The 17,192-nt window shown below is 40.2% G+C and overlaps 1 protein-coding gene across 1 annotated transcript; it reads left to right on the top strand.

Annotated features, from left to right (window-relative positions):
• Positions 1-13: 13 nt before the first annotated feature.
• tbc1d15 (TBC1 domain family, member 15) lies at positions 14-15,894 on the top strand. The gene is made up of 17 exons (XM_048257495.1): positions 14-124; positions 1,171-1,269; positions 1,412-1,486; positions 1,842-1,986; positions 3,812-4,016; positions 4,919-5,021; positions 5,260-5,457; positions 5,744-5,872; positions 6,953-7,056; positions 9,551-9,645; positions 9,896-10,012; positions 10,389-10,489; positions 12,135-12,234; positions 12,352-12,449; positions 13,119-13,235; positions 13,838-13,924; positions 14,167-15,894. The coding sequence occupies exons 1-17, from the start codon at positions 101-103 to the stop codon at positions 14,353-14,355; spliced, it is 1,986 nt and encodes a 661-aa protein (XP_048113452.1). The 5' UTR covers positions 14-100; the 3' UTR covers positions 14,356-15,894.
• Positions 15,895-17,192: the final 1,298 nt, after the last annotated feature.

Genomic DNA, 17,192 nt, shown 5'->3' on the forward strand with positions numbered 1-17,192 from the left:
TGCGCGCTGACACACCATGCGGAAGATGACTTGTCAGTGTTGTTGTGGAAAGCTGACAGGCACGTGAGCTGTGCAACGTCGTTTGTACACTACAGTCGACATGGCGGCAACTACTCCTCCCAAGGTATTGGCAAGACACAACATTTTTTTCAATATATGTTTTAAGGCTGAATTGGTCGCCTTTTAACCACGAATTGTTTAAGCTAGTATTTGGTGTCGAGGTTACGGTGGCTATGATTGTGGGCTATTAATGTCACTGGGTTAGAGGGTCCACACTTTGATAGCTAGCTATGTCCTGAAAGCAACGGCTATAACGTTAACTCATTCAAGGTAGCTAACCAGTTAGCTTGTAGCCTGTCAGTCAGCTAATGTTGTCTGTGGACACCTGAGATGCCACGAAAGCAAATCGAGAGGTTACTCCTGTTTCTAATTGAAGCAAAATCTCTTCACAATACCTTCAGTTTCGCGTTATATTTAGGTAGCATGACGGCATTCCCTTGATTATGTATCTTATCTGATATGCCGATTGTTAACGTTAATGTTTGCTTCCTGCAAATGTCAACAGAATCCATGTGCTTCACATCTTCGAGTTGCACGGAAGCATCAAAGGTCGTTTTGAAATACCACTAGACTGACGTGTCGCTCTTTTAACCCTTGTTTGTCGTAAATCTTAAATGATGAATCAATATGTCCTCCTAGGTTGTTGCCGCATTTATAGGTCACTTGAATGCGTCTGCCAAGGGATAGTAAACATTAGACGTCGTATTGTTTTGCATTTTAAGGGATAAAACATCTGCTGTGATAAATTCTTAAAACAAAGACGTTTGAAACGCTCCACTGTAATGCAAGGAGCAGGCTGTAAAGTATGGTTGTGTTGAATTTTTGAAATGTGAACATATAGACTGTACAGTATATCAGGAAAGCATTGATTTACAACTACTTGACATGTGTCACAGGTGATCTAACAGCAAGGGCCGTTTGTTTTGTAGATGTCAATAAGTTGACTGAAACTGTATGGAAATACTTGGTGGATTCTTAGCTCATAGGCCTAATTCATTGATCCAAAGTACAAATATGAACACTTTGACTTGGTATTTGGTGTAAGACTTGCAACAGTTTCAGAACATTTGCTGGAATTGCCTTGAGTAAACACAATATCTCTTCTCACAGGTTCTATTTGAACACGAAGGGGTCTTTGTTCATTCAAGTACAGATGATGTGGACGACCAGGATTTACTAATATCAGGATTCCTGCGTGTCTTAGATAAGGTGGGTCACTTATTTGTAATAGTAACACTTATTTCTTATTTCTAGTAACTGGTGTTATTATCAGTCTCTTGCACAATTGGGAGCATGGTTTATGCTGGTCATAGACTCACATAGTTGTCATACCTCTTTGTCTTTCTTGCAGGATGGGGAATCTGTGGTTGAATATAAACCACTGGAGGAGTCAGTCGATCCATCAAACATGCTGTGCGCATGCAAGGTTTGTTTGCGTCTCTGTGGATACAATACATTTATAGGACTTAATATGTGTAACAGAAGATTTTGTGGGACAGTGTCAGACCAGCTGTTTTCAGTAGTCTAAATGCTGATCAGGAGATATCTGCTCCCATCCCATGACTGTGTGGTGCCATAATTGAAGTCATATTATTACAGGCTAAGCTCACCGTTGTATTTTGTTCATAGCTTATTACCTCATTAGGGCAGAAATGTGTAACAACAATAAGTGTTGTTGGTTATTTATATAGTTTATAAAGGAATAGCCGGAGGTGAGCATCATTAGTAATAGACATCATTATTCAATTTGGATGATGCTAATTGTTTGTTGACCTGTTCAGGACTCCAGTTCAGTGGTGGAGTGGACACAGTTTCCAACGGACCGGTCACATGATCACACAGTGGATCAGCAGCAGAGCTGCGAGACAGAGTGGGACATGGTGAACACAGTGTCCTTTAAGAGGAAACCCCACGCCAACGGCGAAGGTGGGCAGCACAGCCACTCTCATTCACCTCCGTCCACTCAGGCAGCTCACAGATAGGGCTCTTAGTTTTGACACACTCCTAGAATCGCTAGGAAGGATAGGGGAAACTTACACTAAGCAGTGTTTCCCACAGAACTGAATTCCATTTGTGGTGGTTGGTTTGCAGAATTAACTTGAATGCAACATGAATGTTTTTAACAAATTAGCACAGCGTGGTTATGATGCTAACCAGATTTAAGCAGAATTTGGCATGGCATGGCACCAAATTTTGTTGAGTAGTGGGAGTTCCTGGAATAAACATCAAACTAAGCAATTAACTAGCTTAAAATTACAGGGGAAGGTACACCATATATGATGAGCATGTGCCATCAGTCAGTGGTTGCTTATGCTGTTTGTATAGTTATTTGTTACCAGTCTCTCATTAGTGCATTGTTTCGACAAACACACAGACTGTAGAAAGGTATTCTTTACTGGTCAGTGTACTTCAGTTTGCACAAATTAGGTCTGTGTCCTTTGCAGAAATTCCTAACCGTGTTGTGGTTGTGGTTACAATGATATAAGTGTCTCATCTTGATTTCATTGTGCTGCCATTTCTCTGTTGTAACAAGTGGTAAAGCCAAAGTCCTTTTAGGCAAGTCCTTCCACACTCAGTGGCCATATTGCAACACATTTTGGGCACTTATCGTTCTTCTATTTCGGGCACAACTTTGCATGCACAAGGCTTCTCGACACACGACCTCGCAGCTCTGCGAGATCACAACACATGATTGAATGAATGAATGAAACCTTTATTGCCCCAAGGGGGAATTTGTCTTGCATTTGGGAGCCATAAGTTACACAGAGCTAGACAACACTTATACAGACTCACACATTGATACATAGAATGACACTTATACAGACTCACACATTGATACATAGAATGACAAACAAATCCAAAAAACATACAATATTAAAAAAGTGTGTATGCATGCTTTAGGATGGTATCAACCTGTCTGAATTCAACCTATTTAACAACTGGATGCTCCTTGGCACAAAAGATGTAATAGCTCTGTTTGTTTTTGCATGTGGCATTCTATAGCGAAATCCTGAGGGAAGAGGAGAGTACTCAGAGAAGAGGGGGTGGGATGGATCATCTAGTATCTTCACAGCCAAATTAATGGTGTATTCGTCAGAAATCTGCATGATACTTTTCACTTCTGATCCAGTTATTTTCCTGCCTAGTTTTGTAATTCTGTCTATCATATTCCTGTTTTGAACAGAAAGACCACCCCCCCAACACTGAATTGCAAAGGTCACAACACTCTGTATAAAAGTTAAATAAAACAGCCTCAAAATCGCTGTATCAGCATTGAAGCTACGCAGTTTTCTTAAGAAATAAAATCTTTGTTGTGCCTTTGTGTATCTTGCTAGAGTGTTTGCCTTCCATGTGAGCTTTTTGTCAATTATAGTACCTAAGTACTTATTGGCACGATGTACTCACAACAAAACACATGTTTGGCACGATGTATTCACAATCACTTGTCAACTTTTGGTGGCGGAAAGGGCGGAATATGTGTAGACGACCAAAGATTCTAGAACAGAGCTCTGTTCTAGAATCTTTGGTGACGACTGCCATGTTTGCGTTACAAACTAACCCCATACATTTCTATGGGAGATTCTTGGAGTGCTGTGTCTCTTCATTAAAACATTGTGAAGCAGCAGTAACGCCACCGACTGACAGTCGGTCAACCCGGGTCAATTTCTGCCATTGCGAGTCTGTGCCGCTTTAGATAACAGCGTCTGCTAAATATCAGTCAACTTTAACTTTTAACTTTAACATGCCATAGGCACCTCTCACCACACACACGAGAAGAACCGCTGGGCCTTCGCCTTCACCACCGCTGACCTGAGAACAGTCACACTGAAGACTGAAGGCTGGACGCACCTGGTCTTCTGCCTGAAGGATGACACCACCTTGCCCGCCATCCACTTCCACCAGGGAGGCAGCCAGGAATTTATGGACTGCCTGCGGAGATGCGTTCATCTAACAGAGTGAGTACTCATATCTTTCTGTGAAGCTGCAATCACTTATGCTTGCAAAATCATCCCGTGTCCAAGTCTGGTTTTGTTGCACACAAAGTTGCTGTGCCAGGCCTGTTTCTCTGAACTGCACTGCACTCTTTGGGCACAAGATGGTGCCTCAGAGCCGCGTCCGTTCGTCCATTGAACTATAGTATGTGGGTCTGCTGTCGAAAATGAGGAAACAGGAATCAGGTTTTCAGAACCAAGAGACCCCTCACCTCAGTTTGCCTCGCCTTCACCGTAAAGACTCCTGCACATTTAGCACTCAAACACCAAACATCCTCAACAGATTCTGTGATCTAAAACCCAGGTGTAAAAAAGCACCATCTCTCTCTCGCTTGCATGTTCCCTCCCTCGCTCTTGCTCTTTCTCTCTCTCTCTCTCTCTCTCTCTCTCTCTCTCTTGCTCTCTCTCTCTCTCTCTCTTGCTCTCTCTCTCTCTCACTCGCTCTCTCTCCTTCCCTTTCTTTCTCTTTCTCAGTTTCTCTGATCGAAATATCATGGTAGATTAGCCTCTGGTGGACAACACTCTTCCAGCAATGCAGCAAAGAGACAGTACAGATAGCCATTATTAGAGTTCTTATCAAGGCTCGTCTGTGAGGAAAGGAGGGGGCGATCAGGACTACGGGGTTCGTTCGACGATTTATGGCTGCATGCAGTAAAGCCATCAAGGGAGTCATGTGGCATGTTGCTATGCAGTTTCCTAAATATGGTAGCTTTAGTCCCAACCTCCTAAAAAAGGCTGCTACAGTTATAGTCAGTGTTTTTGTACATGAAGCTCATGTATGGAGCTCTATTTCATGAAAGTTCATTGTTGGTGTCATCTGTCATTCTTAGCTGATTTGTTTTGGCATCTGTATTTTGTTGTTTTAGGAGTCCCAGGGACAAAACAACATATCTTGTTAGCTGTCATAACAAAGCTCTATCACAGTCCTTTGAGAACCTTTTGGATGACACCAACTATGGCCTGGTTCAAGTAAGTGGTTTGTTATATTAAGCACTCGTGAGAGTCTTTAATAATGCATGATGAATTGATGCATTAGAACATATTTAAAGACAGTGACATGTCGATATTTTAGACAGTGGCATGTTGGTATTTTAGACAGTGACATGTTAGTAGGTAATGAGATATACACTGAACTCCTAACATCTGTCTAGTCACACGCATTAATGCTGTTCTAGTCACATGCTGACATGCTGTTCTGCTGACACAGAAGCTGAAGAAGGACCCCTACACCACCACACTGGGGGGGTTCTCCAAGGTCACCAACTACATCTTCGACGCGTTCCGTGCCCCAGAGCTGGAGCAGAGGGAGAGGCCAGAGGAGGAGGTGGCCGAGATCTTGGGGGAGATCATCCCTGGTTTGGAAATCAGCCAGCTGGAGGAGCCGGGATTTGAGGTCATCACACGGGTAAAGGGGGTCTTCAGCAACTTTGTTGTGATCATCCAATCAAAACATTAGGAGCTGGGCATCTTATTGCCTGCCTGTTAACATATCTCAAAAATTTGACCCATGCATCAATCACCTTAAGGCTTATATCACGCTGACTAGCAGTGGTAGCAGCAGAGGCGCCTCCTAACTGTGTGGCGTAGGGGGCTAACTGTGTGGCGTAACTGTGTGGCGTAGGCTGCTAACTGTGTGGCGTAGCGGGCCTCGGGGAACAATCGTATGCTGATACGGTTATTTTGTCCTATAGGTTGACCTGGGATCAAGGCCAGAGGTCCAGCGTGGAGACCCTCTCACTCTGGAGGAATGGCTCAAGTACCAGGACCAGGAGGGCCGAGTGCGCAAAGTCTCACAACTCAAAGAAAGAATATTCAAAGGGGTAAAGTCTCTTACATTGTACACAGAAAGTAAATTTGGCTGCTTGTTTGGCGGTTTGGCTGCTTGTTTATGTATATTATCATCTTCATCATCATCATCAACAACAACAACATGAAATGGTTTTGGTCAGAGTTGGAAGATTGCAATCTCACCCTCCAAATTAAAGCTGAAAGCTATTTTTTCCTCACTATCATCACGATGCTCGCATATCTGATTTGTTGCTATGCTGTCAGGATTGTTGGCATGGAGATAAACTGAAGAAAGAACCATTGTATGACGGCTTGTTTTGTGTTTAAAAAGTAGTTGCTTTTAAAAGTGATAAGTAATAAGTATAAGTATACTCTTTTGATCCCGTGAGGGAAATTTGGTCTCTGCATTTATCCCAATCCGTGAATTAGTGAAACACACTCAGCACACAGTGAACACACAGTGAGGTGAAGCACACTAATCCCAATGCAGTGAGCTGCCTGCTACAGCGGCGCTCGGGGAGCAGTGAGGGGTTAGGTGCCTTGCTCAAGGGCACTTCAGCCGTGGATGTGGGCATGGGAGAGCAGTGCTCAACCACTTCCCCCGCCCACATTTTTCCTACTGGTCGGGGATCGAACTGGCAACCCTTCTGTTACAAGCCCGAAGCCCTAACCAGTAGGCCACGGCTGCCACCATAGTAGTCCTCAAAGCAATTGACAAACTAGTCTGTTGAAATAATCTGTGTGTGTAAAGAAAATTAGGCCAAGCACTGTAACTGTGGCAGCCCACTTGAGACATCCACAAACATTAAATGCGTTTTATGTGTCACCGCATGAGTGGGCAAAAAAGAGTGACTGGGCAAAACACACTACACTAAGTGACACATTTGTACACACAAAGGAATTCTTTTTTAATAGTAATGGGCATGAATTAGCCCAGACATGAATTTACCCTCTTTATTTTTGAGAATAGTAATGACACTTGTATTTTAGTTTGTGCTTATAAGTTTCACACAACTCTGTTTTACTTCAAACATTATTATATTATTCTTGATAATCTGTTGTGTATGTGTTTATGTTTATGTTTATGTATGTGTGTGTGTTTTGACTTGTAGGGCCTATGCCATGTGGTGAGGAGAGAGGCCTGGAAGTTTCTGCTGGGCTACTACCCCTGGAACAGCACCTTAGAGGAGAGGAAGAGCCTCCAAAGGAGGAAAACGTAAGACAGCCCCAATGCTCCAAATTATCCCTCTGTTACACACTGCATGTTATAAACATGTATGTAATGTATATATGAATGTATTTATGCTAGGTTCTGTATTTGAATATGTGGGTATGTAATGTGTCTCTGTGTGTGTGTGTGTGTGTTAGTGTGTGTGTGTGTGTGTTAGTGTGTATGCATACGTAAAAGGTATGGATATACTGTTTGTAATTAAAGACGCACCTCACCTCGGGCAAAAATCTAATTTTTGACCTTTTTAACTTGTCCATAAGGTGTGTTTTTATGTGTTACAAGACATCATGAGTGAAATAACACCATGGTATTTATGGTTTAGATGAGCAGTGCGCTAATTGATGTTTCAGAATAACACATTTAAAAAAAAGCCTGTCATTGTAGCAGGACAAAGGATGGAACCCAATCCTGACTGATTTACAGGGTGGAAAAATAATTTGCCTGAGGACTCATCTGCACATTTAGCTTTACAAGATAAGCAAGCAAATGCCTCAGAATTGGCTATCTTACATTAGCATAACATTGTTAGCCATTTGATAACATTGTCAAACCGAGTCGTCAATCAGGGGCAATTAGCCCCCCACATCAAGGAGGAGGCAGAGGGAGTAGAGATGCATACAAGCCCTTTCAAGGCCATGAAGGGATTTTTTCATGATTTTTTTTTTCATATGTAACTTCATACCAATAACTAAGATGAGTTATAGGAGTTCATCAAGTTTCATCAGAGGAGACCCTGATAAAAAATAATGGCAGTTATTTTGGGTCAAAGTACAGTGCAATACAGTAATATGGTCATGTCTAAAATAATATTGTATCTATCTAGGGCCAAAAACGGTTACTCGAGTAACTCGAATAATTTGATTACAAAAAATGATCAAGGGAAATTTTCTGCCTAGAGCAGGGGTGGGCAACTAATTTCCCCAAGGGGCCACATGACAAACTGGGACTGTTGAGGAGGGCCGGATCCAAAATACCAAACTCAAGTCTGAACTCAATTCTGTTCAATTCTATTCTGTTCTTGTATAACATTAAGTAAATCATATGGTTTTGTTTACTAGTCGTAAGAACAGATGAAAATGTGAGGGAGACAAAGGAAAAACAGCAATATTTAATCTATGTCCAGTATTTAATCCTCATTCTCAAAAATGATTTTTTGACATTGACATTTTTTTTTTTTTTCAGTTTTCAAAGACTGATATAAAAAAGTACTACAATATCTATATAATTAGGCTAGGTCATGAAAATGTGAAGGAGTCAGTACAACCGATAGGCCTGTGCCACCATTTCATCAACACTCAGCAATATTTCATCATTAAATCATTACCATCATTAAATTAACTCTATGCAGAATTAGACTACGAAAATGTGGAGCAGACAATAGTAGGCTGTCATTAGTTAATCAACATGCACAAAGAAAACTATTTTAAAAATGTAGGCTATGTTTTTGCTTTAACTTTATGCACATAACTGTGATTGGTCAACTCGCTCTGTGTGTTGAGCCGGCTGCTTCAAGCAACCTGTGGGTAGTAGCATCATACTAGTTCGCTAACATAAGCTTTGCAAATAAACTCAGACATATTTTGGTTACAATTCACGGGTTATCCGATTGTAAACTGTCTATCTGCCAGTAACGTTTTGAAATGAACACTTCAGATCTCCAACGAGCAGCAGTAGGAGTTCGTTCTAACAACCTTTGCGGTGGTGGCGACGAGACATAAGAGACACAAAACTTTGCCGGCGTAAAGGCAACTGCATTGTGTCGACGCAGAAGCATAAATTCTATTCACCAGCACATCAGTGAGGGTGTTTACGTCGTATGCATCCACGCACAAATGTATGGGCGTACAAATAGCAGTCGCTTTTAAAATAAAAACAACAATATTGATTTGCATGCATTATCTCTATGCTAGGCTCTTGACTACTGTTCACTGTTTTCACGGACCTTACGTGGGCCGGTCAGGGAAAGCCCACGGGCCGGATGTGGCCCGCGGGCCGTATGTTGCCCATGTATGGCCTAGAGGCTTCGTTTAATTCCTATCACTTGCGTTATGTGGCCTGCTCAGCTCAGGGATCATTGTTTCACACGTAGGCCTACTGTTATTATTGACGCGCACACCACAATCAGAATTAAGTTGGTGCTATGACGGAGAGCCAAAAAAACATCCATAGGCTAAAAGGCAGAGAATGTCCAAAGTTTTGGGATCATTTCAAACTTAGAAAAGAAAACGACAATGTACAATGTGTCCACTGCAAAGCAGAACTGGCGTACCACAACAGCACGTCAACGATGATTCAACATCCGATCTGAAAGCATCCAGTTGTTTTAACACCAGCTCATCAAGCGTTGCCGACACAAGGCAACGTAAACATTGACACTTGAAGTAGTGCAGTTATTCTTTTTAAGGGGAATGTTGTTAGTTTTTATTATTTGATGTGTGTTGATGGCTGACGTTTGTGTCCTCCTCTGGTCCTTCTACAGAGACGAGTACTTCAGGATGAAGTTGCAGTGGAAGTCAGTCAGTGAGGAGCAGGAGAGGAGGAACTCCAGGTTACGAGATTACAAGAGTCTTATAGGTAAACACTAAACAAGAAAACCCCACTTCACAATGTCTCTTTTGGAAATAGGCTCTTATTAAATGTTCAGTTAAGGCTTTGGACATAGACTACTCCTGGAAAAAAGAATAAAAACATATTTATTTTTTATCTAAACATTTTTTCTTACCTTTTGGAATCAATGATCGTTAGGATTACCTTACTGGAGGTGTGTGTATGTTCAGAAATGCAAAGACAACATGTCCAAATGGTGTCGTGTGTGTATTCACAGAGAAAGATGTCAACCGAACTGACCGGACCAATAAGTTCTATGAGGGTCTGGAAAACCCTGGTCTCATCCTGCTCCATGATATCCTGATGACATACTGCATGTATGACTTCGACCTGGGTGAGTACATTAGCCTAGAAGAAATCCAGTGAAAGAAATATAAATTCCTCCTGTCCAGATAGCAATATCTACTCGTGTTAAATCTTATTATGGGAGGTCATATAGGCTCCAGTCTTCACATAAAATTACATTTTAATTTTCAAAACCTTTTCCACCACTGTTAAGGGAGTACCTTGGTTTACACAATTAAACTCACTATCTGTATGTCCCTCAAGCACACACTGAAAAGATCACTCCCATAGATATACAGTTTGCATACATACACCATGGTTGGAATATTTAATGACTAGTTTAATCATTTATGTGCGTCATATGTCACATGTCATATGTCCTACATAAATGTAATAGTATATATTATCATTGTGGATGCTTGCAGGTTACGTGCAGGGCATGAGTGACCTGCTCTCTCCCATCCTCTACGTCATGGAGAATGAAGTGGATGCGTTTTGGTGCTTTGTCAACTTCATGGATGAATTGGTAAAAGCTCACCTTTCAGAGAAACAAACAAACTTGTGCTTTGTGCTTTATTGAAACTAACAGAATTGGCACAGCGGTTAAGCACAATGACCACCACTAGAATTGTTATGAATTATGCGTTAATGAAATATGTGTTATTCCTGTTTATTCGTTACTTTTATTTATCATTGTTAAACAGCAGGTTATTGTGGTAGCAGTTTGATTTACTCTATAAGTCAAGCTTCGGTTTAAGATTCACTATATAATTAATTCAAATCATGTGATGACAAATTACTTTCAAATAGTTAAGGTGGGCCACATCTGGTTAGTTTAGCAGCAAGTGGAGCACAGATTGATAAGCATGACTGTCATACAAGGACAACATTCATTTACAAAACATATCTGATGTTAGTACCATTTGGTCAGAGTCCCTAGCTGCACATTTAACTGTGTTTTTTTGTCATTTGCGAATTGCATTAGTTTGAAATTGTGATTTTAGTTTGATTTTGATTACTCTTTCAGCCTTCAGTCTGAATAGGACAATTGTCAGGAGATCCTTATATGGGCAAAGATGACAGCTTTGAGTCCTTTTTATAGGTGAACTTCAGAGGTCTATGAAAATCTGACTAGTCTGCTCGCTGATTGGTTGCTTGATCATTTGCTTAACTTAGTGTGCTTTAATAGGCCGTTTATTTATTACTAGCTCACTGTTTTATCTAACCAGAAGGAGCTGTAGATGAGTCAGTTCTACAACAACTTTGATTCTTTTTATTTTCCCCACACTAAGAACTAATTGGCTGTAAAGATGCACCACACACAAATGAAATCAGATTATTACACGGCTCTTCAGAGTGCTGCAGAAAGTTCCAATCACATGAATGGGCCTTCCCAACGTTCGGAGGTCTGTTAAATCTATATAATTACTGCTGCAAAGTATATCATGACCGCTGTCAATGGCAACGAGTTTTGTTCTTTTGATTCACGTCTTTCATATCATTCCGCAAGAAGTCCGTTCGCTTATTGCAATGGAATTTCATTGAAAGTGAAAGTCAGCTAGTAAGACGTTGCCACGCAACACCTGAAACTGTCAAGTTCTATCTGTGTAGCAAACTATTTATTTTGTCAGTGGAAACGACAAAAACCGGAGCAAAATCATTTTTAAAGATCCATTGTGTTAAGTTTCTTTTCTCGTTTTGGCAAGTAGCACATATATTTTAACACATATTGTAACAAATTAAAAAAGTAAACAATACAAACTGTGTTGTCCCTATCTGGACACAGAGATGTGTTAAAAAACAACGCAAGTTGTGTTGTTTTCAACACATTCGTTTTAAGAGAGCATTGTTTCCCTCTCAAAAACACCACTTCTGTTGAAAGTAGAACATTTTTTCTTCATGCAACAGTAACAATAGTGTTGTCCTGCTGGAAACACTGCATGTCAGCACCTTAACATGATCAGATCTGACCACTCCAAGCCAACTAGATAAGAGAGATAATTACTTTACACTACAATTGTGTAGTGTTTCAGAAGAGCAACATTTCCTCCTGCCTTGGGCATGGTCAAGTGATGGCTTGAGATGTGACGTCTCTTGAGATTAATCGTTTGTGTGTGTGTGTGTTTTTTTTTTTTAAAGTAACAGTCTCTGGGGTGTCTGGTTTCTTTCAGCATGAAAACTTTGAGGAGAAGATGCAGGGGATGCGGACACAGCTCGTCCAGCTCAGCACGTTACTACGACTACTGGACCTGGCCTTCTGGAACTACCTGGGTCAGAGATTCTGCTTAAGCAACAAACATCAACATCAGCTCAGTCATAATTTGTGAAAGTTTCAGATAAAACGACCAGATTGACTGATAATCGTTACTTCTCGTTTTCTTCCTACAGAGGCACAGGATTCGGGGTACTTATATTTTTGTTTCCGGTGGCTGCTCATCCGCTTCAAGAGGGAGCTCCACTTCCAGGATGTGCTCCGCTTGTGGGAGGTGTGTTTACAGAATCATCTATAAATCACTGATCATGTCAGTGCAGCAAGACTTTGTGTCTGTAGGACAGAGAAGTGTTCAAAGAGTGTGTATGTACACATGTATCGTAACACCTCCAATTATCACCCATTTTATTTGAATATTCTAAAACAACAATGTTTTTTAATACTTCAAAATAACATTTGATAAATGAACGTTAGCTTTTTCAGTAGCCATAGGTGTGTAGATTTGAACAAAATCTGGTTTGATTCTTACCGGGGCTTTTACTGCCTAAAATGTCCGATTTTGTTTACTGCGCTCGGAGGTTAGTGCTGGCCTGGTGGGTCGTCTACTTTCACCCTTTCAACGGCACATGAACGGTTAGACTGAGAATTCTCGTCGCTACTTCAAAATTCCACTGGAGCTCCAAGCGGATTTGTACACGCAGCCTTACAAGACTGTTTACAGCTCTTCGAGTCATGGCAAAATGTAATTTTTGATACACAGCTAATTTAGATACACTTATAGTGTGGGTGCTTGCGTTTCTTTAGGAATCCGCCATCTTGGTTTGTATAGAAATGAATAGTAAGTGACACATACATGTAAGAGGACGGAAACACGGGATTGGTGGTAATAGGGGGCGTTCCGATAATGTTTGTATGTGTGTGTGTCTGTGTTTTTGTGGTTCAGGTCATGTGGACTGGGTTGCCTTGCCAAAACTTTCACCTGTTGGTCTGTTGTGCCATTTTGGATTCAGAGAAGCAAAAGATCATGGATAGGCATTATGGTTTCAATGAGATTCTTAAGGTAATTGTGCTATAGTGCTATTTTTCACCATCCATTCTTTTGTGTGTGTGTGACAAACAGTTATTGTGCATGAAAGAGAGGAATGGTTTTAACCAAAGATTCTAGAACAGAGCTCTGTTCTAGAATCTTTGGTTTTAACCCTTAAGGCGGGGATTACATTAGCCAGTGGCAAGCGGCAGGTTTCCTATTGTTCTCTATGGTTCGGCAGCGGAACGGTGGCAACGCTGGCGTAACACTAGCGTTGAACAAGCTGAGCGTTGAATTTGGTTCAACTTTCAAAGTGCAGTGCTAGCGTCAGTTAGGGCAAACCGTTTGTGTTACCATAGGAACAAGATAGAACTTATTATGGTCTGAGCGTTGCGTTATGCTTGCTGCTGCCGCTTGCCGCTGGCTTGAGTTTTTGAACATTCTAACATAAGATTCTGTTCCGCAATAATCAAGGTTCTAGAATTCTATGTTGAATTCAATGAACCCAGATATTCTTTAGAACATTCATTTTCTAACATTCCCGTCACACCGGTGTGAAACTATTAGTATTGTTTGTCGGTCAGTCTTGCGGACTGCAGTTTTTGATCTAACATACCTGTAATTTCATTGCACAGCATATCAATGAACTCTCAATGAAGCTGGATATTGAAGAAATCCTTCATAAATCCGAAGCAATCTGTTTGCAGATCAAAAACTGCAAGGTATGTACAAGGTGACATTTCTCCTTTATCGCTACTGAAAAGTGTGCTGCTGCTGTTGTTGTTAGCAAGTCATGTAGTTAGATTTGGTTATTAAATTAAAGCTTTTTTCCCATGTAATCTTTATATGGCATCATCTGGATATCATCTTATTAAAGAACTTATATTGCACTTTGAATGTGAGTCCTAACATGATCCAAAAAGAGCTTTCTTTTCAATAATATCATATTCATCTTGGTCTGTAGGATTTACCTAGCTCGGTTAGTGAGACTTTGGGACTGAAAGTTGACTGTATTAAACCCACATTGGAGCTGAGCGACTATGGGATCCTGACACCACCTTTGCACACCTCCGGCGAACTCGTTGTCTCCAGCGGCCCCGGACGATTGTCGGAAACGTCGTCCAATGGCTACAAAGTAGCCTTCATCTCGTAGTGAAACTTGAAGACTCGAGGCTCAATATAGAGACTTTTCACACTCATACACACACACACCTGGGAGAACTACAGAACAGAGTTTTACCTTAAACCAGAGGTCAGAGTGCAAACAGCCCAGAGGAAAAAATGGAAATTATATATAGATTCATATATAAATAAGAATGTATAACGAGGGCCTAAAGAGGCCCAAAATGTATTATTTTTGTAATTTCTTGTATTATATTTTCTTTCATTGATATAATCATTCCTTCCCACTCTGTGGAGAGTTTTAGTAATGTCAAAAAAGGTGGAGTCTACATTTGGTGGAAAAAAGTTTGTCTTTTCTGAACCATGCACACAATTGTTTAAAATTAAAATCAACAGATGCTGTAGTATATGTTGATTTTGAGGCCTTTCAAGAATTATATTTATTCTTAGAATAAGATAAGTATTATTTGGACACAGGGATAGTTTGTATTTTTTTATTGGATGCTGTGTGATTTCGCTTATAGGTGTGATAATTCATACTTTTAAGGATCATACTTCATCTGCCATTTCATTCTTGATTGACCATCATAGAGTTCTCAGACCTTTTTATAAGCCAGGGTATAGACTTTGTACTTATATATACATACACACACACATATGTATATTTGTATGTGTGTATGTATGTAATATAATGCATTTAATTTGTTATTTTTATTGTTTTTGTCCAGGAAAAAGGAAAATATTAAAAATGTAAATCACTTTTTTTTTATTTTATTTTTTTTTATAATGTTGGCCTGTAATTGGATGGGGAAATAGTTTGGCATTTAAAAAGTTTCAAATGTTGAACTCCAACGCCATTCTTTCTCAATCTGAATACCTAGTAAATTGATCTTGTGGAAGGCCCACAAAAAGCAAACATGTTGTAACACATTTGGATTATTGCCACTTTAGTGGTTTGGAGTTGGCAGTGATTTTCATGTAACGTCAAATCAAGGCAGTTTTCATAATAGCAAAAAATATATAATAATAATGTCTGTTTCAAATACCACACAAAGAAAAGGGTGAATTAGCCTCAGATGGTTTCTTAAATATCCTCCATCTGTTTATTATAATTTTTCAGAGCTCTAATGGACTGGTTTGGCATTATTAAACAAGTTGTTTATTAAATACTTTATTTTAATGTTGATCAGTATCAGACTGGTTCTGCATAAACTTTCAAAAATGTGTGTTTTGGTTTCTAAAACTGCACATGTACTGATCTTTCATTAGTCACTGCACACCACAGACAATATTTTACTAACTTTGTCTGCTTCTACACCCTGAGTCGTCCACTTGTATTTAGTTGTGTTCACTTCATACAATTAATTCTTAGTTCTGTAATCATTTGTTTATCCTGGGCTGATCAACTCATCCAGCACCTGGTGAAGGTTGTGTACAGATGTGCCTCTTGCATGAGCAGGGTGGATAGAAGTGGCCTTGCTTTTTGAAGGCCGACTGTCACAGTGATGTTACTCAATGCAAACTAACTGTGACTACAATAAACTTCAACATAATGGGATGACACCTAAAATGCTGTAGTCCATGGTAACTTTGGAAATTGGAAAAACAATTTACACAACATCTGCATATATAAAATTGAAATGGTAATACTATACCACTAGATAAACATCACAGCCTGAAACAGTTAAGCATTCTCTTGATTAATTCATTGATCATGTATTATTAACCATACATGACAATCCCAGTAATATCTTTCCACTGCAAGTAATACAAAATAGCAAGAGGAAGATGCAGCAGTCCATTTGCATACAAATGTGGTCACGAATGAGTGTTCAGAGAGTCACCAGTGCTCTGAGGGTGGCATTTTGAACATTTGAACGCTTCAGCCACGCTGTTGGACTTAAGGTCATGATCTCAGCTGAGGTGTTGACTGTTCCGCTGTGCCTCTTAGCCGTTTTGACATTTAGACTCCGCACACAGGCGGTGAGAATCACTTCTGTGCCCACCAAAAGTATCTTTCATCTGTTCATAACGTCACAACAAAGCCAGCGAAGTGGTCCTCATCCCTATTCCGCGTGCTTTCATTTCCTGTCCCACAGGAAATTGCCTCAGAGCCAGCTGATAGCAGTTGTGCTCACAGACACAGTTTTATCTCCCACCTCTATGCCCTTCTGATTATTAAAGCAAAGCCTGTGACAAACAGACATTCATTCAGTCCAACGGACTCATAAACACATTCCGCGTCATCAGTGAGGGAAGTGTGTGTAGACATGGGTGGGGTGTGTGTGTGTGTGTGTAGGATAGTGGTCGTTGAGTCGGCTTATTCTTATTTTAGCAATACGATTTCATCTTGAGAGAGTATAAACCCAAACAAGCATTTGGCCGTTACTGCTGCTCTTTTGTAGTGAACAGTAATGGTTATGGTCATATGATTTAACAAACGCTTTTGTCCAAAGCAACTTACAAATAAAACAATACATTAGTTAAAAATGAACAGTGAACAGTTTTACAATGTTGGTAAGACTACATTAAGGAAAATAGCAATAATAAACAATAATATCAATGCAATATCAATGATCAATAGCCTAATGAAAGTAAACAAATGCCATAATATAGAAGCCATAACTCATAAGAACCACTTAATTAATTAAGTGTATGCTGAACAGATCTACCCCTCTTGAAAGACCCAAAACTATCACAGGAACACAGAGCACTGGGCAACTCATTGAGAACAGTTATACACACCACAAAATACCTAAAAGTTAGGATCATGCAATATTCATGTCTGAATAGTCAAAAAAATTTTTAAATAAAACTTTTACATTTTCAGTATTCTTTATTTATCTGGGGTGATTACCACTCTTGATT

This window comes from Alosa alosa, chromosome 11 (assembly GCF_017589495.1).
Source record: "Alosa alosa isolate M-15738 ecotype Scorff River chromosome 11, AALO_Geno_1.1, whole genome shotgun sequence".
NCBI lineage: Eukaryota > Metazoa > Chordata > Actinopteri > Clupeiformes > Clupeidae > Alosa > Alosa alosa.